The following is a 24653-nucleotide window of genomic DNA, read 5'->3' as shown; positions in this document are numbered from 1 at the left end:
TTCAAATCTTAGCAGCCTTTTGCTGCATCAGTGTTCTGAGAGCAGCCATCTGCTTAGGTTGAGCAGCTCCTGCTGGTTTTTTAGTGTCTTCCTTTCTGCCTGCCTGCCTCCAGACTTAGGAAAGCTTGTTGAATTTATCCAGAATCAAAAGTCAATTGTCGTTTGCCGTTTACAATTCTGAGTCCGTAAGTCTGGCCATAGCAAAACCACCTGGGCTTCCCTTTGTTTCCAGGTGTTAAAAATTTCAACTCAAATTTGCATTTTTAGAGCCCCTGACTCCCTGTTTACAGTCTAAGTCTGGTAGAGCGAAACCTATTGTCCTTTAGGTGTTACAACCTTGTGCCATCCTTTCAAAAGGGTCTTTGATCTGGGTTCCTTGATCTTGTGGTAACCAAGATCTCTGGCTTGTCTCTGGGTAGAATTTACACTGCATTAAACATCACAGTTTTTTTTTAAACATCGCCATGCTATAAAGTCCAGCGTTCATAAGAATAGGTTTTGAACAAGTGGAACGGTGGAGGGTGGGAAGAACAACAAAAGTGAAGATCTGTGGTAGGATGAAGGGCAGGAGAGATTGTGACAAAAGTTTTCATGGTGCGAGGCCAAAGGAACAAATAAAGAAACAAAAGATACGTCTGGAAGAGGTGTGAATGGCAGGATCGTGAATAGCTGCCATTAGAACACAAAGTAAAGGAAATAGGTGGCGCAGTGGTTAGCACCGCAGCCTCACAGCTCCAGTGACCCGGGTTCAATTCTGGGTACTGCCTCCGTGGAGTTTGCAAGTTCTCCATGTGTCTGCGTGGGTTTCCTCCAGGTGCTCCGGTTTCCTCCCACCACCAAAGACTTGCAGTTGATAGGTAAATTGGCCATTATAAATTGCCCCTAGTAGAGGTAGGTGGTAGGGGAATATAGGGACAGGTGGGGATGTGGTAGGAATATGGGATTAGTGTAGGATTAGTATAAATGGGTGGTTGATGGTCGGCACAGACTCGGTGGGCCGAAGGGCCTGTTTCGGTGCTGTATCTCTAAATAAAAAAATTTTTTTTAAAAAGCCAGAGGATAAAACCAAACTAGCAAACAACATGAAACAAAATGGAGACGGAGGTTACGATCTAAAATTATTGAGTCCAGAAGGCTGTAAAGCGCCCAGTCGAAAGATGAGGTGCTGTTCCTCAAGAGCTTCATTGGATCACTGCAGCAGCCAAAGGACGGAAAGGTCATAATGGGAGCAAGGTGGAGAAATAAAATGGCAGATGACCTCTGCCCTATCACGGACCTTCCCTTTTGTTTGTTTTCCCACCCTCCCCGCTTTCACTTGCTCAAAGCCTATTACCTTTCTAACTTTTCCCAGTTCTGATTAAAGTTCACAGACCTGAAATGTTAACTGTGTTTCTCTCTCCACAGATGCTGCCAGACCTACCGAGTATTAACAGAATTTTCTGTTTTTATTTCAGATTTTCGGCATCTGTTGTATTTTGCTTTTGCTCCAGTATCTCCTTATGTGGCTCAGTGTTTATGATCTAAAAGGGTGGTGGATGCAGGTTCAATAGTAACTTTCAAAAGGGAATTGATCTCCTACTTAAAGGAAAAAAATACATGCCTGTTGGGAAAGAACAGGAAAGTGCAACTGTCAGAGAGCTAGCACAGACATGATGGGCTGAATGGCCTCCCTCTGTGCTACTTTGTTCTCAGTGAATCTTTACTGATGTGGAGGGTGCATGTTCATGCTAATTATCTTAAGGTCCCTCTCTCCGCTGAGGCTGGGTCCTTTCTCATAGAGAGGGAAGGCGGTAAAGAGGAGTCTCAGATCCCCAAGGGCCCGTTGCATATCTCTTTTTGTGATTGGTTACAAAACAACATTGTCAGAGATTTGGGAGCATGTTGCCTGTCTGTTTTTCTCTCTCATTTCTAGGCAAAGTTGGGTTGCATTCACTAGAGATCAGAAGGTTAAAGGATACTCTGATACAGGTGTTTAAAATAATGATGTAAGTTGATGAGTCAGATAGGGACTAATTGGTTATCCAGAACTAAGGGACGTACCCTTAAAATGTGGACTAAGACATTTGAAAATGAATCAAGGGAAATATTCTTCAAGTGAATGTTTGGGAGAATGTGGAATGCACTGCCCCAAAAGGCACAATAAGGAGCTGGCTTCTTGCTTTGAGGAGTAGAAGTATTAAAAATGTTGGTGAAATGGTGGGAAATTAGGATTTTAAAAAGGTGGAATTGACATGCCTGAGCAAGCGTGATGTGTCAGATTGCCCACTTAAGTTCCTCGGGTCTATGGTGCAAACGATGGGCCAGAGACCTAAAGAGCAAAAGGGTGGAAAAATATGACTTGCTTTACTAAATGTCAAGAAGTCTGCAGTATTATAAGGATATAAGAAGCTCTGATTGTCATGTACTTTCTCAGGACATTCCATATCATGGGTTTGAACCTGGAATGAAACTTGAGGCTGTCGACCTGATGGAGCCTCACCTAATCTGTGTTGCCACGGTGTCACGCGTAGTGAACCGTCTGTTGCGGATCCATTTTGATGGGTGGGACGATGAATATGATCAATGGGTAGATTGCGAGTCACCAGATGTGTATCCAGTGGGCTGGTGTGAGCTGACTGGCTATCAGCTCCAAGCACCTGTAGTTCCAGGTAAGCTTTCAAAATTACCACTTGTGCTATTCAGAGAAAGGAAGAATGTTTTATTTTCAGAATTATTTTTCTAACTCTCATAGTTTATTAAGTTGATAGTGGTGTCTAGCTCCATGTGACTCACCCTGCATGGTTCCATTCTACCTCTAAATGTAGCCAGTGCATCTTCATTATTTTGTCCTCTTTTCAGCCATGGCTCAGGTGGTAGCACTCTCACCTCTGAGTCAGAATGTTGGGAGTTCAAGTTCCACTCCCAGGATTTGAACACAAAATCTAGGCTGACACTCCAGTTCAGAACTGAGGGAGATCTGCACTGTTGAAGGTGCGGTCTTTTGGATGAGATGTTAAACTGAGGCCTCGTCTGTTCTCTGTGGCAAATGTAAAAGATCCCATACAACGGCGAAGAAGAGTAAGGAAGTTCTCCTTGGTGTCCTAGGACACCTCTCAACTAACAAATGGTCATTATCACATTGTTGTTTGTGGGAGCTTGCTGTGCACAAATTAGATGGCATGTTTCCTCCATTACAAGAGAGACTTTACCTCAAACATAATTCATTGGCTGTGATCACTTTGGGGTATCTTGTGTTCGCCAAAGGCGCTATAGAAATGCAAGTCTGTCTTTTCCCACCACACAGTCGCCTCTAGAATTTCTCAAGGAGCTATACTTTCTTCCTTCATCTTTATATATCCTTAGCAGCAGCGTCCACAGATGTTGAGTCAGTTTTCACATGTACATTCATGATGCTCAGCCCTGTCTCTCACCACTTTTGCGACTCCTCGCTATCTCTTTACTGTCAGACTGCCTGTTTGTTTTGGTTGAGTCCTGTTTTCCTTCAGTTAAACATCTTCCACCCCCACTACAAATTCTGCTCTTTTGCCACTGATCCTATTCTAATCTTTAGCTATTACTTCAGATGAAACCAGAAAGTTGTTAATCTTGGCTTTTTATTCAACACTGAACTAAACTTTAAACTCCATATCGGATCACTTGTCAAAAACCTATTCCTGCCTTGAGCATTGCTGCCTTCTGCCACTGAAAAAAATGCCTGCATTACCTCCACACTGAACTACCTAACGTGTTCCTTGCAAGCCTATTGCCCACCACACTCCATAAGTATATCCTGTTCAAACTCTGCCACATATAATAAAAGCAAAATACTGCGGATGCTGGAAATCTGAAACAAAAACAAGAAATGCTGGAATCACTCAGCAGGTCTGGCAGCATCTGTGGGAAGAGAAGCAGAGTTAACGTTTCGGGTCAGTGACCCTTCTTCGGAACTGACAAATATTAGAAAAGTCACGGATTATAAACAAGTGAGGTGGGGGTGGGGCAAGAGATAACAAAGGAGAAGGTGCAGATCAACACACCATCAACATATTGTTTGCCTTTGCTCCATGACCTTTTGGTCAGCCATGTGGCCTGGTCCAATCTGCACCTTCTCCTTTGTTATCTCTTGCCCCCCCCCCACCTCACTTGTTTATAATCTGTGACTTTTCTAATATTTGTCAGTTCCGAAGAAGGGTCACTGACCCGAAACGTTAACTCTGCTTCTCTTTCCACAGATGCTGCCAGACCTGCTGAGTGATTCCAGCATTTCTTGTTTTTGTTTCTGCCACATATAAACTGTTCTACATTTTGTCCTGCTTGCCCATACCTGTGGTCCTTGCTTAGCTGGCTGCTAATGTGCCCCATACATTAAAATCAAAACCTTTCTTCTCATCTCGAAATAACTCTATCGCCTTGACCACCCCATTCTCTGAATACTCTTCCGGCCCTGTGTACTCTCCTGAATGCTCCATTCATTTAATTCTGGCTATCTATGTTGGTAACTGTGCTGGCCGATGCCTTGGTCCTGCTCTTTGGAACTATCCACCTCAGAATTCTGGACTCTCCACCTATCTCTCCTCTTTAAAAACCTCCTCAAAACCCATCGCTGAACAAGCTTTCTGTCACCCATCCTAATCTCTAGCAGCCTGGCTCAGTGTCTGTTCTCATACAAACATATGAAAAATGACAGGAGAAGGTCTACTGGCCCATCTATCCAGCCTGACCCACACAATTGCCAAACCTTGTGTATAACTATAGACTCTCCACCCCACCCAAAAGCCATGTGATCTCCTGGGAGAGGCAGAAATCCAGATTTTAAAAAGCCCAGGCCATTTAAGGGCAAAAATCTGTTTTTTACAGATCAAAAATTCTCTCTGCCTTTCCCAATCAGAACTAGTCCAGGAGATCACTCTGGTCCTGATTAATGTCATATAGTACCTCCCACTTGTATGAGGTGATCTCTGCCCCAACAAGTAACAGGCCGAGCTCTTGCTTGAAGGAATTCAGCAAATGATGACCACTGAACGAGCAGACATGCGTTCCACAGGTCCACTGTTCTCTGGGAAATGAACCACCTCCTAACATCTAACATAGATCTGGCATTGGATTATTGAGACTGTTGATCTGTGATGCTCCTGAAACTATTGAGCTGTGTATACAAACACAATTTAGTCTCTTTATCATATACACCTCAATAAAATCACCTGTCTGATTTCCCTCTTATTTGTGAAGAATCTTGGAATTTTTTTAGGTTAAAGGCACTATGTAATTTCAAGTTTTTGTAGAGTGAGGTTAGAGCCAGGCAAATAGAAGGTGCCATGTTTGACCCCTGGATTCTACAGACTTGTCTGGTTTTCTGGATGAGTAGTTAGGGCACAAAATTGGCTTCAGTATAGAGGCCTGCTACCCAACCCGAACCCGACGACACGTGTCGGGGCTGGGTCGGTCCCATCTTCAGGGTACGGCTTTCTGGGTCGGGTCAGGTCAGCACAGTAAGTGCTCTTCTGGTAAGTATTGAAATTAAAAATGTACCTGAGCCGGGAGTCCGGGACAAAACTGAGTCTGTGCAGTGAGCGAGTGATGTCACTATCACATTATAGTCAAGGGATGGGCGGGTTGGGCTCGGGGCAAATTCGGAGGGACTCTAGCTGGATCGCTGGTGGCTGTGGTTCGATTGGGTTTGGGTCGGGTTCTTTTTTCTCGACCTGAGCAGGCCTCTACTTCAGTGGCTAAGGATGAGAAAAATAATCCAGGGTTCCAAATCACTGCAGAATGCTCAGATGTCTGGTTAAGTTCAGCCTGAGTGATCTGCTAGGAAGGGGGATGGAATTGGAAGCTAATGTGCAGTTTTTGGTGGAAGCCAAACAGAATAGGTTCAGTATTGCTCTTACTATGCTGATGAAGTTCTTAGACATTCAGGACTCGATGTCACCAAAGCGCTGGGTTGGCCAGCGGGCTGGTGACTGATGGTCAAGGGACAGAGCGGTACAGCTGGATGCGGCCAGTAAATGTGTAAAAGCCGACCCTATGCCTACGAATGATGTCAACGTACTGTCCCTTGGCAACCGGGAAAAGAAGCAGGAAGGCCACGGGAAGAACTGAAGATATTTCTGAAGGGGAGAGAAGAGTAGACATTACAAGAAATATTTAAACCAAGGGGCAACAGTAAATTTAGAGTAGTCAATTGGGAGCTGAGGGAGTTGCTGGAGAACCTGGGATTGTTCTCCTTGGAGCAGAGAAGGTTAAGGAGATTTAATAGCAGCGTTCAAAATCATGATTGGTTTTGACAAATAAATAAGGAAACCGTTTCCAGTTTTCGGTAACCAGGGGACACAGATTTAAGGTGATGGACAAAATAACCAGAGGTGAGATTAAGCAACTTTTTTTTTACTCAGCAAGTTGTGATCTGAATGCGCTACCTGAAAGGGTGGTAGAAACAGATTCAATCGTAACTTTTAAAAGAAAATTGGGTAAACGGAGTGTTTAAAAATAAAGGGCTATGGGGAAAAGAGCAGGGGAGTGCGATTAATTAGATAGCTCAGCTAAAGAGCCCATCATTCTGTGATTCAATGCGTGTTTGTGAGAACATGGGGAATGAAGCCAAACTAGGGGAGTGCCACAGAGGTAGACGTTAGAGGAGGAGGAGGATGGAGTGAGTTCCTGACCTCAGCCTTGCTCTCCTGAGGAGGTGGCAAAATGGTGGAGGGTCAGGTGCTTTTCTCCACAGGTAATATCAGCCATGGATCACCCCAGAAATATCAGGGAATAACAGCAGAACCAGAGCATAGGGTGCATGTTGCCTACTCAACCACTTGAGTGGCGATCAGTACAGAGGTAAGAAGAATAGAATAAAAACATCTGATTGCAGTCTGAACTGTGCCATTAACAACCAGGGCAGAAGCCCAGTGTAAGTCATCAACCACCCTCTCGGTGGCATGGTGAGAGCAGGGCAGGGAGAAAATTCCTGAAAAGAGAAAGTCAAACTTTTAAGCCAAAGAGTTCATCCTGGATAAATAATGCTAACCTTGTGATGAAAACCTTACCTGCCAAGAATGCGGCAGATTAATTTTGTCATATGGAACATTAATTTTAAACTCTTCCTGGACTGAAAACATGGCTGCTCCTGCATTCTAACAAGACAGTGGCTGGAAACATTTGCATTCTAAGAGACAGTTGCATGGAGAAGACAATGGAACTCCCCCCTGATTCAGTTAAACAAATTGATTTTGATTGCAAGACATTGTGTGAAAGCCAGTATTCCAGCCCTCTACTGAGGATGTCTACTAAGATTGAAAGGATCCACAAAACACGCCAGGCAGGTTGTTTCAGGAAAAAGGCTGATCACATGACTGGCATGCTGGCCCAGGTTTGGTTTGAATTGTGTTCGCAGAGCAGTTTGGGTCAGACTGCAATTTGAAGACAAAAGAGAAGGAAGGTATCTCCCTGTCTCACGAAAAGAAGAGACTGTAACTGGATTTCCAGAAGACAGAAAACCTTTGAAACAAGTTTGAAAGTGTGCACTGGGTGCCAATGAGGCGGCACGATTTAACTGCAACCTAAAGTCTTCACATCGCACTCAAAAGACAGTAAATGAACTCCAGCTATTGCTTCAAACCTTTCCCCTTGATCCTTTCTCCTTTTCTTTATCTATGTGTGTGTTCATCGCGTATGCATGCTAGTATGGTCGCCTCGCGTCTTTTTTAACCAAATTATTTTTTAAGGTTAATAAGCTTACACCTTTCTTGTTTAAATCTAAGAAAACTTGTCTGGTTGATTTCTTTGCCATTACAATTGGAGAACAGTGAACAAGGATTCACTGAGGGGAAGCTAAAAACACGGTGTTTTAAAAATTAAACCGTGTTACGGCCAAACCAGGAAAATGCTGAGAGGGAACCCCTAGACCCCTGGTCGTAACATAGTATATGCTCCATTGGTTGCTATACACCAATGGACATGAGTAGAGGAACTATAGATCTTGTCCTTTTTCTTTGCTTGTGGCCTTAATGTTTATGTTGTGTACTCTCATAGAAGCATAGAAAAATAGGAGCAGGAGTAGGCCATTTGGTCCTTCGAGCCTGCGCCGCCATTCAATACAATCATGGCTGATCATCCAAACTCAGTACCCTGTTCCCGCTTTCTCCCTGTATCCCTTGATCCCTTTAGCTCTAATAACTATATCTAACTCTTTCTTGAATATTTAATGATTTGGCCTCAACTTCTTTCCGTGGTAGAGAATTCCACAGGTTCACCACTCTCTGGGTGAAGAAATCCCTCCTCATCTCAGTCCTAAATGGTTTACCCCTTGTCCTTAGACTGTGACCCCTGGTCCTGGACTCCCCCGCCATCGGGACCATCCTTCCTGCATCTAGTCTGTCCAGGCTGTATTTAGATATATGTGTGTTTGTCACAGTACATCAAATATTTCTTTTCTTTACTTTGTACACAGCTGCTAAAACACCTGTCAGCAAACCGACGGAAGCCATCAAGCCAAAGAGGAAACCCTTTGGGAAGAAAAGTAAGTTCTAACATTTTTTTTCAGAATGAAGCCGCAGGATTAAGTGCTGCTTTAGGGCATAGAGTTGACCAGAAATGCGAGTCTCCATTTCTGCACTCACCTGAATTAAGGTGATCAGGTATGAACATCTAAGTTATCACCCTCACAATTATTCCATAAAATGTCCTGGATATGAGGGTATCCAGTATTCTGCAGGGCTTTTTTTTTAAAGGCAGTTTTCAAATTAAGGGGTTCGTGTGTTACTGACGTTCATTAAGTAAGCTTTAAGATCGTGCAGTTATCCTAACCCAGCTGTATGTGTATATTTTTTGAAAATGCATGGTTTTAATTGCAGTTGTTTCTTTCGCCATAAATAGGTGTGACATAAAACCACTTGCAATATCTGATTATGTTGGCTAGTGGGTTAAACAATTCTCCATCCTCAATGTAATATCAGTCAGATAGTCCATTTGAAGGGATTTCTGACTATACCTTAAACTGTAAGGAGGAAGATCAAAACGTTAACACTCATCTTCTGAACCCTGAGATTGTACATTATGGGCAGTGCATCTGCAGTTTCCGCATTTACATTATCAGGGTTTGAGGTTACCCATGTTTTAGATTAGATTAGATTAGATTAGAGATACAGCACTGAAACAGGCCCTTCGGCCCACCGAGTCTGTGCCGAACATCAACCATCCATTTATACTAATCCTACACTAATCCCATATTCCTACCAAACATCCCCACCTGTCCCTATATTTCCCTACCACCTACCTATACTAGTGACAATTTATAATGGCCAATTTACCTATCAACCTGCAAGTCTTTTTGGCTTGTGGGAGGAAACCGGAGCACCCGGAGAAAACCCATGCAGACACAGGGAGAACTTGCAAACTCCACACAGGCAGTACCCGGAATCGAACCCGGGTCCCTGGAGCTGTGAGGCTGCGGTGCTAACCACTGCGCCACTGTGCCGCCCTGAGTTAGTGAGTCCTCAGAAAATTACTCCCTTTGTGTTGAAATTGTTGGTGCCTTTTTCTTGTGATCGCATTTTTCTTAGTTTCTGTGTTGAATATGTAACAGGATTTTGCCATATCTAAGATTACATTGTTGAGGGTCTGCATGATATTAGCAGACACTGCCTTATCTCGGCTTCGTTGCTGGTTCAGAAAATATATCTGCTGAGTAGAGCCATAAAACCCAGGTTCACTCCCCGATCTGTGCTGAGTTTGCTGCTCTCAGTCAAGGTGGCTTCGATGACATCAGTGCCTCTAGAGTATCACCAAAGAGTGCTTCTTTGGTGATGGGTGTTAATTTTTTTTGAAAGAGCTACTTCTGTCCTTTTTTTTCCAGTGTTAATAGGTCACACGCTAATGTAAACTTTCCACGTGTCATCAGGTAGCATAATGGTTATGTTGCTGTACTCGTAATCCAGAGGCCTGGACTAATGATGCAGAGATGAGTTCAAACCCCACCATGGCAGCTGGGGAAGTTAACTTCAATTAATTAAATAAATCTGGAATAAAATGCTAATATCAGTAATGGTGACCCATGAAGCTACCAGACTGTTGTTCTTAAAAACAAAACCCATCTGGTTCACAGGAAATCTGCTGTCCTTACACGGTCTGGTTTATATTTGACTCCAGGCCCATAGCAATGTGGTTGACTGTTAACTGCCCTCTGAAATGGTTTAACAAGCCGCTCAGTTGTATTCAAGAAGGTGGCTTGCCCCTACCTCCTCAAGGGCAATTAGGGATGGGCAATAAATGCCGGAGATGCCCACGTGCTGTGAATGAATGGGGAAAAAACGTCACACACTGGCACTGCTAATAGTTAACCTTTCTGTCTTTTCATAAAGGCATTCTCCCACAGTAGAGTGCCTCTTTACTGAAATTAGTTTGGTAACTTTGATCCTCTGTATTTTATAATTATTTGTAATTAAAGCATGTTGAAAGCAATGGACATTATACATTATACATGAGCTGAGTTAACATTGGCAGGGGTGATCATTAATAAACTGGATTCTTGCATATTAACTGTGCCTGTAAATTAAGCATCCCTACATGAGGTAGAGGAAAACTGCAATCAGGTTGTTTCACCTGCATGTCATTAACACTCATTGTTTAAATACAGATACATTAAATATCAACAGAAATAGACTGAGGTGGCTTCCCCATACTAGTAGATGAACCGTACAGGCCAAGAGTTTCTTGGAGTTTGATTGCCAGTTGAGGTGCCAAAACTGGCTTCCACACCATTGGGTGAGGGCGGAGAAATAAAATGAGCCAATTCTTTTGTCCCTGATTTGCTAGTAAGTGATCCCTGCTGGAAGTGCATGTGTGTGAGTAATGGCTAGAGTGAGGTACCAGCTGTTGGCAATGGAGCCGTAACTCAGGCAGCACTTTCCAAACCCGTGACCTCTACCACCTAGAATGACAAGGACAGCAGATGCATGGGATCACCACCACCTGAAAGTTCCCCTCCAAGCCCCACACCATCCTTACTTGGAACTATATCGCTGTTGCTGGGTCAATGTCCTGGAACATCCTTCTTAACAGCACTGTGGGTACACCTACCCCACATGGACTGCAGCGGTTCAACAAGGCAACTCACCACCACTGTCTCATGGGCCAGTAGGGAAGGGCAATAAATGCTGGCCTGGCCAGCAATGCCTACATCCCATGAAATGAATTTTTAAAAATGTAATCGGTACCTGCCTCTCAACACAATCCTCGCAATCAGTGATGAAAGTGGTTGTCCTCCATAGCTGGATTTCTTTGGCTGTGAGCATAGTGTGGAGGTAGTCTTGCTTCACTGGAGTCTATTTTGTTTCCTTACCATCACAAGGAATAGGAGCAGAAGTTGACCATATGGCCCATCGAGGGTGCTCCGCTGTTCAATACGATCATGTCTAATTTGGGCTTCATTTCCACTTTCCTGCCTGCTCCACATGTCCCTTGATTCCCTTGAGACCAAAAATCTATCTATCGCAGCCTTAAATTTATTCAATGATGGAGCATCCACAACCCTCTGGGGTAGAGAATTCCAAAGATTCACAACCCTATGAGTGAAGTAATTTCTCCTCATCTCAGTCCTGAATGATTGGCCCCTTATCCTGAGACTGTGTCCCCGTGTTCTAGACTCCCTGACCAGTGGGAACAATCTCTCCGCTTCTAACTGATCAAGCCCTTTCAGAATCTTGTAGGTCTCAATTAGATCGCCTCTCATTCTTCTAAACTCTAGAGACTATAGGCCCAATTTATTCAGCCTCTCCTCATAGGACAACCCCCTCATCCCAGAGACCAATTTAGTAAATCTTCGCTGCCTCCTGTGCAAGTATATCTTTTCTTAAATGTTGGGACCAAAACTGCACACACTATTCCAGGTGCGATCTTACCAAAGCCCTGTACAATTTTAGTAAGACTTCTTTATTCCTTGCAATAAAGGCCAACATGCCATTTGCCTTCCTAATAGCCTGCTGCACCTGCATGTTAATTTTGTGCGTTCCTTGTACGAGTACCCCCAAGTTTCTCTGAACATCAACACTTACCAGTTTCACACCTTTTAAAAAATATTCTGCTTTTCTATTTTTACAACCAAAGTGAACAACTTCACACTTCCCTCCATTATACTCCAGTTGCCATCTTGCCCACTATATCTCTTTGCAGCCTCTCGACATCCTCCCAGCAGCTTACCTTTCCACCGAGCTTTGTATCCTCAGCAAACCTAGATACATTACTCTCTGTCTTTTCATCCAAGTGTAAATAGTTGAGGCCCCAGCCCTGATTCTTGTGGCACCCCACTATTCACTGTCTGCCAACTTGAAAATGCCCCATTTCTGCCCACTCTCTGCCTCCTGTCTGTTAACCAATCCTCTGTCCACGCTGATGTATTATCCCCACCATGAGCCCTTATCTTGCCTATTAATCTTATATGTGGCACCTAATTGAATGCCTTTTGAAAATCCAGGTATACTACATCCACTTGGTCCCCTTTATCTACCCTACTAGTTACATCCTCAAAAAACTCTTAATAAATTTGTCAAACAGGACCTCCCTTTAGTAAAACCATGCTGACTCGTTCTAATCATACCATGCTTTTCCTAGTGCAATGTTAAGACTTCTTTAATAATAGTTTCCAGCATCTTCCCAACGACTGATAGGCTAACTGGCCTGTAGTTCCCTGTTTTCTCTCTACCTCCTTTCTTGAAAAGCAGCGTAACATTTGCCAACTTCCAATCTGATATGACCATTCCTGAATCTAAGGAATTCTGGATAATCCTATCCAGCCCATCTACTATCTCTGCAGCTATCTCTTTTAGAACCCTGGGATATAGGCCATCTGGTTCCGGGGACTTGTCAGATTTTAGTCTCTCAAGTTTCTCTAATACTTTTTCTCGACTGATATCAATATCCTTAATTTCCATATTCTTTTTAGCCCCTAGGTTACTGCCTAGTTCTGGTATGGAACTTGTGTCTTCCACTGTGAAGACAGACACAAAATATTTGTTTAGTGCCTCTGCCACTTCCTCAATCCCATGATGATTTCTCCTGTCTCTGCCTCTAAGGGACCAATGTCTACTTTAGGGCGGCGCAGTGGTTAGCACCGCAGCCTCACAGCTCCAGCGGCCCGGGTTCGATTCTGGGTACTGCCTGTGCGGAGTTTGCAGGTTCTCCCTGTGACCGCGTGGGTTTTCGCTGGGTGCTCCGGTTTCCTCCCACAGCCAAAGACTTGCAGGTTGATAGGTAAATTGGCCATTATAAATTGCCCCTAGTATAGGTAGGTGGTAGGGGAATTGAGGGAAGGTGGGGATGTGGTAGGAATATGGGATTAATGTAGGATTAGTATAAATGGGTGGTTGATGGTCGGCACAGACTTGGTGGGCTGAAGGGCCTGTTTCATTGCTGTATCTCTAAATAAAATAAATAATAAATAGATACTCTCTTCCTTTTTATGTACTTATAAAAGCTCTTGCAATCTGTTTTTACATTGGCAGCATTACATTACACTCTCATTCTATTTTTTCCCTTTTTATCAACTTTTTGGTGCCCTTTGCTGGTTTCTAAAACACTCCCAATCCTCAGACTTTTTACTGTTTTTTGCAACCATGTAAGCCCCTTCTTTTAGTCTGATACTCTCCTTAATTTCTTGAGTGAGCCACGGATGGGTCTTTCTAGATGAGTTTTTTTTTGAACGGAATGTACTTTTGTTGAACCCTTTGAATTGTTTCTTTATATGTTTCCCACTGTTCATTTACTGCCATACCTTCCAGTCTATTTACCCAATTAACCTTAGCCAGTTCTCCCCTTGCACCTTCGTAATTGGCTTTGTTTAAGTTTAAGATTCTTGTTTTTGATTAAAATGTGTCACTTTCAAACTTAACATGAAATTCAGTGGCATTATGATCACTATTTCCCAGTGGATCTTTTGCTATGACATTGCTTATTAACCCTGCTTCATTACACAGTACAAGATCGAAGATAGCTTTATCCCGTGTTTCTCCAATGTATTGCTCCAGATACAACACAGAAACAGGCCATTTGGCCCAACAGGTCTGTGTTCATGCTCCACACAAGCTTCATCTCACCCATCCTCTTTTAATCCGATCAACATAACCTTCTATTCCTTTCTACCTTATGTACTTATCTATCTTTCCTTTAAATGCATCTATGCTATTTGCCTCAACTCCTCCAAGAAAGTCCAAGAATTAATAAGAAAAGTCTAAGCCTTCTGATCTTGGGTATGTACTTGTCCTGTTTGTATACATTGTTTAAAAAGAGTTACATTTGTTTTCTACTGAAATGTTGTTGAACATTGTCTTCCAATTCATTTCTTTTAAATCTCTCATCTTTGAATTTAGCCCATTTAAAATTATGAAACTTAATCTTGGTTTTGGATTTAATTGAATTACTTATCATGTTAATTTTGATCATTTTGAGTTTACTATCCCCCACCCCGGGTGCAATGACTTCCATTTCCTGTACATTATCTAGATCATTTACAAATGCTAGGTTATTGTGTCTCATAGCTTTCCTCATGCTATGAATTGTGAAGCAGTCATTTATCAACTCTTGATGCTAGACCATTAGGGTTTTTTCCAATTTACATTGGGTTGATCGAACTTGCATTAAAGTAACTTTCCTGTTCACACTGACCCTTTTGTATTTCTTCAGGAAGCAAACTATGAAGGTGGTATTTGTTGTGTTTGACAACAGATTGCCATCTATTCATTTGCATCTTTAATCTGATTTGTGAACTCTCCTTTCCGAAGAGACATACTAGAGAACACTACTTTGCATCCCTTATCTGAATTTTTAAGGCAATCCTTGTGCATGTGATATGTAATATAAGATTTTTGTATTAAAACTCTGTGTTTACCCCTACGTGGCTACCGCCATAAGGCCTGGTCCTAACCCTTTCAATATCCCTTCTAATCTTTCCTCAGTGTGGATAGCTTTAGCTGCAGGTAGCCAGCAGTCCATCCTGCGGCTCTTTCCAACACCATGACTATCTGTTTTTCAGAGCAAGGAATCCTCTACAACAACAGTAGCTCTGTGATCTACAGAAGCCATCATCTTTGACTCCTGCCACAAACACTCTTATTGCCACCGATTCCATCCCCTCCCTGGCAACTGCCTCAAATTGGTTTGCAAACTCAGCGTCCTACTTGACCCTGAGCTGAGCTTCTGACCCCATGTCCTTTCCATCACAAAGACGCCTACTTCCTGCTCCATAATATTGCCCACCTCTGCTCCTGCCTCAGACCATCTGCTGCCGAAACCTTTATCCTTGCCTCCAGAGTAGGGCCCTACCAAATTCACAGTCACATTTTACAAATTTCACCGTCACAGCAGTTTAAGAATTATGAATTTCACGATTTCACATATTTAAATTGTAAATTTCATGGTGTCATAAAAAGCCACAAAGATGATCTATTTAAAACAAAAGTAAGACTTGGGAGGTTTCTAGTTTCAAATGGCATTTACTGTATACTCAAACTATTGTATAAAGCTGACAATAAACAGGTCACATTCTTTACTCACTGAAGTCAGTGGCTGAATGTGAGCAAGGAGCAATCTGCAACTGTCTCTTTCTTCATTCCCTGTTTCTGTGCTGTGAACACCTGTCTGTGTTTAGACACAGCTCTCTCTGCATCCACAGAGTTTGTTGGAATTGTCAGACAGCGCCATGCTGGCCTTGCAAGGTGGGGGATTCTGCAATCCACAGAATTCCAAAACTGCAGCACAAGCAAAGTACAGTCAGCTTCTTTTACAATGCTTTTACGAGCAGGAATCTCCAGCCTACAGTTTTTGTCAAAGCCAGGAATTGCATGAAATGAGTTTAAATCCGCCATCAAATGTTGCAATGGCTTTCAGACTCTTAAGTGGCATTCAACTGTTGCCCACTGTGTGTGATTCAATAAAACATTGCAGCTTGTACAAAACAGTATACCACCATTGACATACAGAATTTGGCTTCCAAATTCTTTCACTCGATGTGCTGCAGAAATGGTTGTGGCCAATTTTGATTTGCTAATTCTGGCATTCTCACTTGTCTGCTTACACTTGCGACTGCTAATCTCAAAACTTTACCGGAAGCACACCCTCATCTACCAATCAGCGAAAACGCATGATATTCGCAACATGCCCAGCAATCAGCGATTTGAACCTTGTGTCAATCGGTAAAATGCGCGAAAATCACAAAATGGCTGATTTCACCAAGGACCTGAGATTTTGTGGCCCATGACTCATTTTTAACGGCTGTGAATTTGTTAGGGCACTACTCCAGAGTCAACTATTCCAATACTCTCCTGACTAGCCTCTCCTCCTTCATCCTCCATAACGTTCAACTCATTCAAAACATCCTGCAACTCTTATAGAACTCTGCATTCCTCCATCTCTGGCCTCTTTAGCCTCACTATTGGAAGCCATCTGGCCTTATGCTCTGGAATTCCCTCCCTAAACTGCTCTGCCTCGCTCACCTTTAAAACCCTCCTTCAGCTTCTTTGACCAAACGTTTAGTTGCCTCTCCTAATACCTCCTTCTTTGGCTCTGTGTCGATTTGTGTCTTGTTAAGCTTCTGTGAGCACCTTGGGATTTTTTTTATGTTTAACGGCAGCATATAAATGCAAGTTGTTGTCTTTATTTATCTAAGCTTTGACCTGTATGCTGTTCCTGGAGATTTATGGAGTCGTACTGTAAAGACTTATAGAATAGTATAGCACAGAAGTAGAATGACTCGAGTCTGTGCTAGCTCTTTTTGAAGAGCAGTCCAGTTTGTCCCATTCCCCCAACCTTTCCCCATAATCCTTGAAATGTTTCTCCAATTATTTATCCAATTCCCTTTTTGAAAACTGCTAATGAATCTGGTTCCACCAGCCTGTCAGACAGTGCATTACAAATCTTAACTACCCAACACATAAAAAGTTTTCCCTTGTGTCACCTCTGGTTCAGCCAGTTGCTACATGCTGATCCCTGGTACATGGTTCAGATCTGAGGTGAGGGTAGCATTCAGCTCAGCTGTGATGCCCCATGAAGAGCCTGTGACATTCAGTGGTCAGGCAGGATGATGGGCTGTAGGGCTGCCAGTGTTACCGTACCCCAGCATAATTTACTAAAGCTTCAGGAAAGGAAGGTCCAATAATTAAAATCAAACACTTCCAGATAAACAGTTTAAAAAAAAAGTATTTAGCTTATTGGTTAGTGTTTTTAGCAGTTGGTGTTTTTTTAGTATTTAAAATTAAGATTTGAAATAATTGTTTGCCATCATGGCAGGATAGCTGAGCCCCATCGCATGCACATCCTGTGCCAGGTAGGAGCTCCAGAACATTGTGTGTGCCCTAGAAAGCAACATATGCAGCAAGCGCCGCCAACTTAGAGTCGTAAGCAACACGTTTCAGGAGGTGCTCACCCTGTAGCTGCCGAGAGCTCAGGAGGAGTGGGAGTGACCATCAGGCAGACTAGGAAGGACAGCATATTGAGGTATTTCACTGTTTACCACCTTAATTTCGTATTTTGGGAGCTGTCAGTATCATTATTGGGTACTTCTCAGCGTAATGTTCTTCATCCTTACACCTGGATGCTTTTAGATTCTTTTTGTTTTTGGCCATGAAACAGTTTTCTCCACTGCTGGGCTGCAGGCTGCTCTCTGAGAAGAACTAACTTCATGTTCCTGTTTCTCCCACAATGTTTCCACCCACCTCCCCCCTCCCCCCTTCTCCCTGCTCTGGCAAAAGAAGTAAAGTGTGTGCTTGCAGGGCATGAAGTAAGTTCAGTGGAACTGTTGAGCAGTTGGTGACTGTTGGCCAATGAAGCATTGATTGATAAATCTACCAATGTATTAAAAATGGTTTGTCTAGCCTGTCTAGTTGTTGCACTGCTGATGTTACCCTCTTACAAATACAAAATAATCTTAACATGCTGGGTATTTCTGACTGATAGCCTAAAGCAGATGAGCTGATTGATTTTTGACAGGGAAGCATATTAAGGGTTACAGAACCAAGGTGAGCAGGTGGAGTTAAGATGTAGATCAGCCATGATCTATTTGAATGGCAGCACAGACTCAAGGGGCTGAATGGCCTACACCTGTTCCTATTCCAAACTACAAAATTCTCTGATCAAGCAACTGAAAAGTCCAAGTGTGCCCTGAACATGTGCTCACTCAACAATTAGACTTAGTGGGGTTTTTAAAGGGATCCAGCTCCATTTTAGCAGAATAATAATGTTTTGCATGTTATAAAGCTCATGTCCTTCTAAACCAATGTGGAATCTGATTTACTGTGAATAACACCACAGGAAATCCGCTAGTATTATTTTAATTGAGTAGTGCAAGAGGTTGCCTCTTGAAATTTGTGTGGTTTTAGTGTGTGGCGCAGTGGGTGCAATATGGTGGAGTCCCAACATGCTGAATCATGAAGTGGCAGGATGTGGGTTCCTGGCTAGGCTCCTCTGACCACAGTTACTTCTCTTTGCCGTGAGAAACACCTACAGTCCTCTGACCATAGTTACTAAATTTTGCCATGAGAAACAGAAGGGGCAAATCTAGCTTATAGGTTGCCCATTTGTTGTTTTGGAAGATGAGTAGTAGCACAAGGGAAGCCACATAAAGGGTTAGCTGAAGAAATGTAATCTGTGGAGTAGAGTAGGTCTCTATCATAGTAAAGACACTTACACCATCCCCAGGTTTTTGGGGAGGGTGAATTCAAACCCTCCAGGTTGGTACATTGGTGTCCTGTGTTTTATCTACCAGCTGGTACATCCAGTCTCATTTATATACTGTCCAGTGCCTCAGCTCTTGTAAATATCTTTATATTCTGTGGTATCCTTGCTGTCCTGTTGGCATGTGTTATATGTATTATCTAATGTTTCTCTTCTGCTATAAGCCACTACAGAAGATGAAGTCTTTCCATACATTTGGAGGACTATCTCTCTCCAATGTTCTTTAGAAAGGCTGAGACATTGGACAGTTTATACCTCCTCTAGATGAAAAAAAATCCTTCAATTTCATTAACCGGCATTGAGCCAGCCCAAGTGCTTGTCAGAAGGCTACTTTGAAGGTTTCTTTACTGGAAGTAAATGCACAAAGGTCACCAAGGGCAGCTCTTAGTAAATCAAAGGACTGTGTCCAGAACAGGGTGACTGAATAAGACTGAATACTGCTGTTGATGGTGTGTACGACTATGTATCAGGATTATGTGGCTCTGTGACAATGTAAAACTGCCTGTTACAAAGGGAGAAACAAAGAAATCATGTTTGTCTTAACTTTATAGGAAGAAAGCTGCTGATGGTAAAACGTGGAACAAAATGCAAACCAGAATTACTCAATTCAAAGGAAAAGGAGGACCCACCTGAAGATGAAAGTAAGAAGGATCTTATATTCTGACATAAAAACAGATGGAAACACATAGCAAGTTAGTCAGCCCCTGAAAGAAAAAAGACAAAGATAGTTTGGCTCTATCTTTACACTCTGACTGCGTTACAAGGCCCATATATCAGGCAGGATGGCGAAGATTGTAATTGTATTTTTGCTAGAGAGTTGTTTCAACAAATGCACTATTGATCATTTTTATTGTTTGGAAGGAAACCAACAAACACCTCAGTTTGTAGACTTTAGGGCATGTGATTCTGCTGTTCACTAACATTAATGAAAAAAGTAGATGCATCATGCATATTTTGTCACTAAAATTAGCAAAAAGCCAATCGCTTAGGTGTTAATTTTCTTTATAAATGCTCCATATCACAAAGTAAATGCAGAATTGTAGATGGAGGGTGTTACAAAGTAGAATAGGTCCAAAGTTTATCTCTTACAACTATTGCCATCAGTAGGCTGCTCTCTGGCATAAAAAAAAATACAATTTCAAAAACAAAAAAAAACTTGAAAAAATTAAATCTTTTCTCATTCAGACAACATGGATTATGGAGTGTTGAGTTTTTAAAACGATAAAAGCATGGGACAAGGTAGGCAGAAGCAAAATATTTCTGTTGAGGGGCCAAGAAAGTGTGTGGGGGTGGGGGGGATCGATATAAGACTGAGATCAGAGAGCAGGAGAAATGGCTTTACATGGAGAGTTGTAAGGATGTAGAATTCACTTCCCGGGTTCGTGATTGAGGCAGGAACTATATCAGCACTCGAGATCAAATTGGATAGGTGGATGGGTGAAGGAAAAGGGGTTGGAGAGATATAATGTGGGAAATGTGATCAGGGCTAGAAAAAAAACATGAGAACAGAAGAAGGCCGTTCAGCCTGTTGACCCTGTTCTGCCATTCAATTAGATCTTGACTGATCTTGCTATAATTGTATGGGGTTTTAGTGAGCCCTAACCTGCAGTAGTGTGCACAGTTTTGGTCTCCATATCTAAGGAAGGATATACTTGCCTTAGAGGCAGTACAGCGAAGGTTTACTGGATTGGTTCCTGGGATGAGAGGGTTGTCCTATAATGAGAGACTGAGTAAATTAGGCCTATACTCTCCAGAGTTTAGAAGAATGAGAGGTGATCGCAATGAAACATACAAGATTCTGAAGGGGCTTGACACACCGCTTTCCCTGGCTAGGAAATCTAGAACATGGGGGCAACGGCCTCAGGATAAGGGGTCGATCATTTAGTTCTGAGATGAGAAATTTCTTCACTCAGAGGGTTGCGAATCTTTGGAATTCTCTACCCAGGAGGGTTGTGGATGCTCCATCAAGGCTGAAATAGACAGATTTTTGCGCTGTCAGGAAATTAAGGGTTATGAGAATAGGTGGAAAAGTGGAGTTGAGACAGATGATCAGCCATGGTCTTATTGAACGGTGGAGCAGGCTCGAGGGGCCCTTTTGGTCTGCTCCTATTTCTTATGTCCCTTCATCCATAACTTGTCTCTAACTACCTGCCTTGGTTCCATAACCCTTAATGTTTTGGTTAGGCAAGGATTTATCAATCTTAGTTTTGAAACTTTCAGTTGACCCCCAGCCTCAGCAGCTTCTTTGTGGGGGAGGGGCGGGGGAGAGCTCCAGATTTCCACAACCCTTTGTTTTTTTTGTGTACAAGCAGAAGACAAAAGCAAGATAGTGCAGATGTTGGAAATCAAATAAAAACAGAAAATGCTGGAAATAGCTGGCAGGTCGGGCAGCATCTGTGAAGCGAGAAATGGTCAACATTTCAGGCTGATCTTTCATCAAAACTGGAAAAAGTTGGAGGTATAATGGTTTTGAGCAAGTACAGAGGAAGGCAGTGGGGGGGAGGGGTGAAGGATAGAGCAAAAGGGAAGGTCTGTGATAAGTTGGAAGGCAGGAGAGATTAAATGACAAAAGGGCTGATGGTGCAAGACAGAAGAGGATGGTAAGGGGGACAAGACGAGTAACAAAAGATGGTTCGAGAGGAGGTGTCAACAGCAGAATCATTGCCAACAGCCGCTGTCCAAAAAAGTGGGAGCAGTGATCTGGGATTGTTGAACTCGAGTCCAGAAGGCTGTAAAGTGTCTAATCAAAAGATGAATTGCTGTTCCTCGGGCTTGTTTTATTAGAACAGTGTAGAAGGTCGAGGCAGAATTTGTGTTTCTGTAGTTTTCTCTTCATTTTTTGATACTTGTTTAAAAACTTTCTGTGGCGATGCCCTGACAAACAGAAGTTATGATACCGGAAGGATCTTCTGAGAGTTCCTGTTTCTGAGAGTTCTTGATTGTGAGGCCAGCAGACCCTACCTTTCGCAGTACACCCTGCATCATCCAAACTAACCCGTTGGAACAATGACTTTATCCAGCCATGCAGATCAGGAATGGTATTGGTTCAATCCCCAGTGTGCACTTGATTTAGCAGATTGCAGCTGGAACAATGGTTGGGGGTCCCACAATTGGCTTCAGCAATGTTGTTAGTGAGGGAGACAGAAGATTAGCCAGAGCCCCTGCTTCTGACTGCTATCCACAAACGCTGCTGAAAGTACATGGCATAATGTTTAATAATATACATCATACAATTGAATTCCATGTTAAGTTTGAAAGTGATATACTTCAGTCCCAAACACGAATCTTAAACTTAAAAAAGAAAATTACTTGGGTATGAGGGGTGAGCTGGCTAAGGTTGACTGAGTAAATAGGCTAAAAAGTATGGTGGTAAATAAACTGTGGGAAACATACAAAGAAACAATTCAAAATGTTCAACAAAAGTGCATTGCATTAAAAAAACAAAAGCTGAGTAAGAAAGATCCATCTGTGGCTTCCTCAGGAAGTTAGGGATAGTATTAGATTAAAAGAAGAAATTTGCAAAGGATAGTAGTCAGCCTGAGGGTTGGGAAAGTTTGAGAAACTAGCACAGGACCACCCAAAGTTTGATGAAAAGGGAACAAAATAGAATGAGAGTAAACTTGCCAGGAATATAAAAACAGATTGTAAGAGCTTTTACAAGTATATAAAAAGGAGAGTAGCTAAAGTCACATTGGTCCCTTAGAGGCAGAGACAGGGAAATGAGCAAATGACAGAGATATTGAACAAATATTTTGTCTGTCTTGGCCTACGTCCTCGGCTTCTAAAAGAGGTAGCTACAGAGATAGTAGACATGCTGATTATGATTTTCCGAAATTCCCTAGATTTTAGAATGGATTGGAAGTTAGCAAATGTAATACCTCCTATTCAAGAAAGGAAGGAGAGAGAAAACCAGGAACTACAGGCCAGATAGTCTGGCATCAGTCGTTAGGAAAGTGCTGGAATTTATTATTAAGGAAGCCTTAACAATGCACTTCGAAAATCATAGTACGATCAGGCAAAGTTAACATGGTTTTACGAAAGGGAAATAGTGTTTGACAAATTAATTGGTTTTTTGAGGATTTAACTAGTGGGGTAGATGAAGAGGAAACCAGTAAATGTAGTATACTTGGATTTCCATAAGGCATTTGTTAAGGTGCCACACAAAAGGTTAATAAGCAAGATAAGGGCTCACAGAGTCGGGGGTAATATATTAGCATGGATAGCAGATTGGTTAACAGACAGGAAGCAGAGAGTTGGGATAAACGGGACATTTTCAAGTTGGCAGGCTGTAACTCGTGGAGTGTCGCAAGGATCAGTGCCTCAGCTATTGACAATCTATATTAATGACTCTAAATAGGTAAGCTCTCTGAAGCAAGGCTGTAACTGTGATTGAATGAGTGTTAATTCCAAACTTCCTCCTGTACCATGCCAAGAATTTTAGATCACACATTACCCAAACATTTTTAATTACTTTAAAATGCAACCTGCCTGTCCTCTATTTTCCGTTACATGGTTGTGACTGGGTATTACTTGGTTAAAGATATGGTAGCCAAGCAGTTATGGTGCTGGACTAACAGTACAGGTTGGGAGTTCAGATCCCACCAGGGCATGTTATGAAATTAAGTTAATTAAATCTGATAATTTATGGGCTGGTACCATAAAATAACTATGAAGTTGCCAGATTGTTGTAAAAATCCAACTAGTTCACTGATATCCCCTACCTGGTCTGAGCTACGTGGGACTTAAGTGGTTGGAATCTGGAAAGCACTGCCTGAAGAGGTGGTAGAGATAGGAACCATCGCAACATTTAAGAAGTATTTAGATCAGCACTTGTAACGCCATAGCATACAAGGCTACGGGCCAAGTGCTGGAAAATGGGATTAGAATAGGTAGGTGCTTGATGGCTGGCACAGACACGATGGGCCGAAGGGCCTGTTTCTGTGCTGTGTGACTCTTTATATCCGAAGGGAAACGCAAGCTGGATGAATACTGTACTTGTCAGTGTCTCCCACATCCAACCAACTAAATAAAAAAGCAAATTGATAGATAATCCTAATGAGAAGCTTCTGTTTGACTGAGCAACATAATTAGTGAGTATTAAACTTCCTTTCTGATTTGTTGCTGTGGAGTTGAAAGATCGACGGACAAAAAAATTAATTACCCTGTCTACTAAAAAAAAACACAAAAAATCCTAGCTACTTGTTGCTTAACCCACTTAAATGGATTTGTCTGCAAAGTTAATGTTTCTTGTATTCTTGCATTTTGTTTGGTGTCGAGGGCAGGGAGGTTCTTGTACTTCCTTCCCAGGCTGCTCACTGACCGGTTTGGTCATCCTGTCAGTGCAACCCTGGGGTTGTGACTACCTGATGACTGGCTGTGCTCCTGCAGATGCTAGACATTTTGTCTGTTTCTTTCCCCCACATTGCTATCTTCATCTTAGCAGTACAGTTAAGAACTTGGGAACAACAGCAATAACTTTCTGTAGCGTCCTTAACAGAGCAAAAACACCCCAAGGCACTTCACAGGGGCACAATCAAACAAAAATAGGTAGCGAGCCAAAGGAGGGGTGATTTTGAAAGGTGATCAAATGTTTGGTCAAAGAAGTAGGTTTAAAGCAGCATCTTAAAGGAAGGTAAAGATGTTTATGGGAATTCCAGTGCTTAGGACCTAGATGGTTGAAGGCAGAGCCACCTGTGGTGGGATGAAGGAAATGGGGGTGTGCAAGATGCCAGAATTGGAGGAATTCTGAGCTCTTGGAGGGTCGTATGGTTGAAGGAGGTTACAAAGGTGGCGTGGGGAAAAGCTATGGAAGAACATTTGGATAAGACATTTTAAAAAGAGCTGCTGTTTATGGCAAGTGAATTTGTCTGATGGGAAGCTCTTGTAATAATATATCTTGCAAGTCTCTCAGCAGCTGTTCCATCTCCCAGAGTCACAGCAACATTTCCTGACTTGACTGCTGC

General features: G+C 42.5%; 1 protein-coding gene across 18 annotated transcripts in view; it reads left to right on the top strand.

The window, feature by feature from the left end:
- Positions 1–24653, top strand: part of l3mbtl2 (L3MBTL histone methyl-lysine binding protein 2) — a 158345-nt gene that overhangs the window by 60555 nt on the left and 73137 nt on the right. For 16 of the 18 annotated variants that reach the window (XM_068019423.1, XM_068019420.1, XM_068019413.1 and 13 more), the window contains exons 14-16: positions 2414–2648; positions 8423–8491; positions 19242–19331. In XM_068019423.1, the coding sequence (XP_067875524.1) occupies positions 2414–2648; positions 8423–8491; positions 19242–19331 (394 nt within the window). Of the gene's footprint in view, positions 1–2413; positions 2649–8422; positions 8492–17247; positions 17455–19241; positions 19332–24653 lie in introns of those variants that run through there. The other 2 variants (XM_068019424.1, XM_068019425.1) reach the window with 2 other exon arrangements.

This window comes from Heterodontus francisci, chromosome 41 (assembly GCF_036365525.1).
Source record: "Heterodontus francisci isolate sHetFra1 chromosome 41, sHetFra1.hap1, whole genome shotgun sequence".
NCBI lineage: Eukaryota > Metazoa > Chordata > Chondrichthyes > Heterodontiformes > Heterodontidae > Heterodontus > Heterodontus francisci.
Note: the sequence above shows the minus strand (reverse complement) of the source record. Positions and strands in the feature narration are given on the sequence as shown.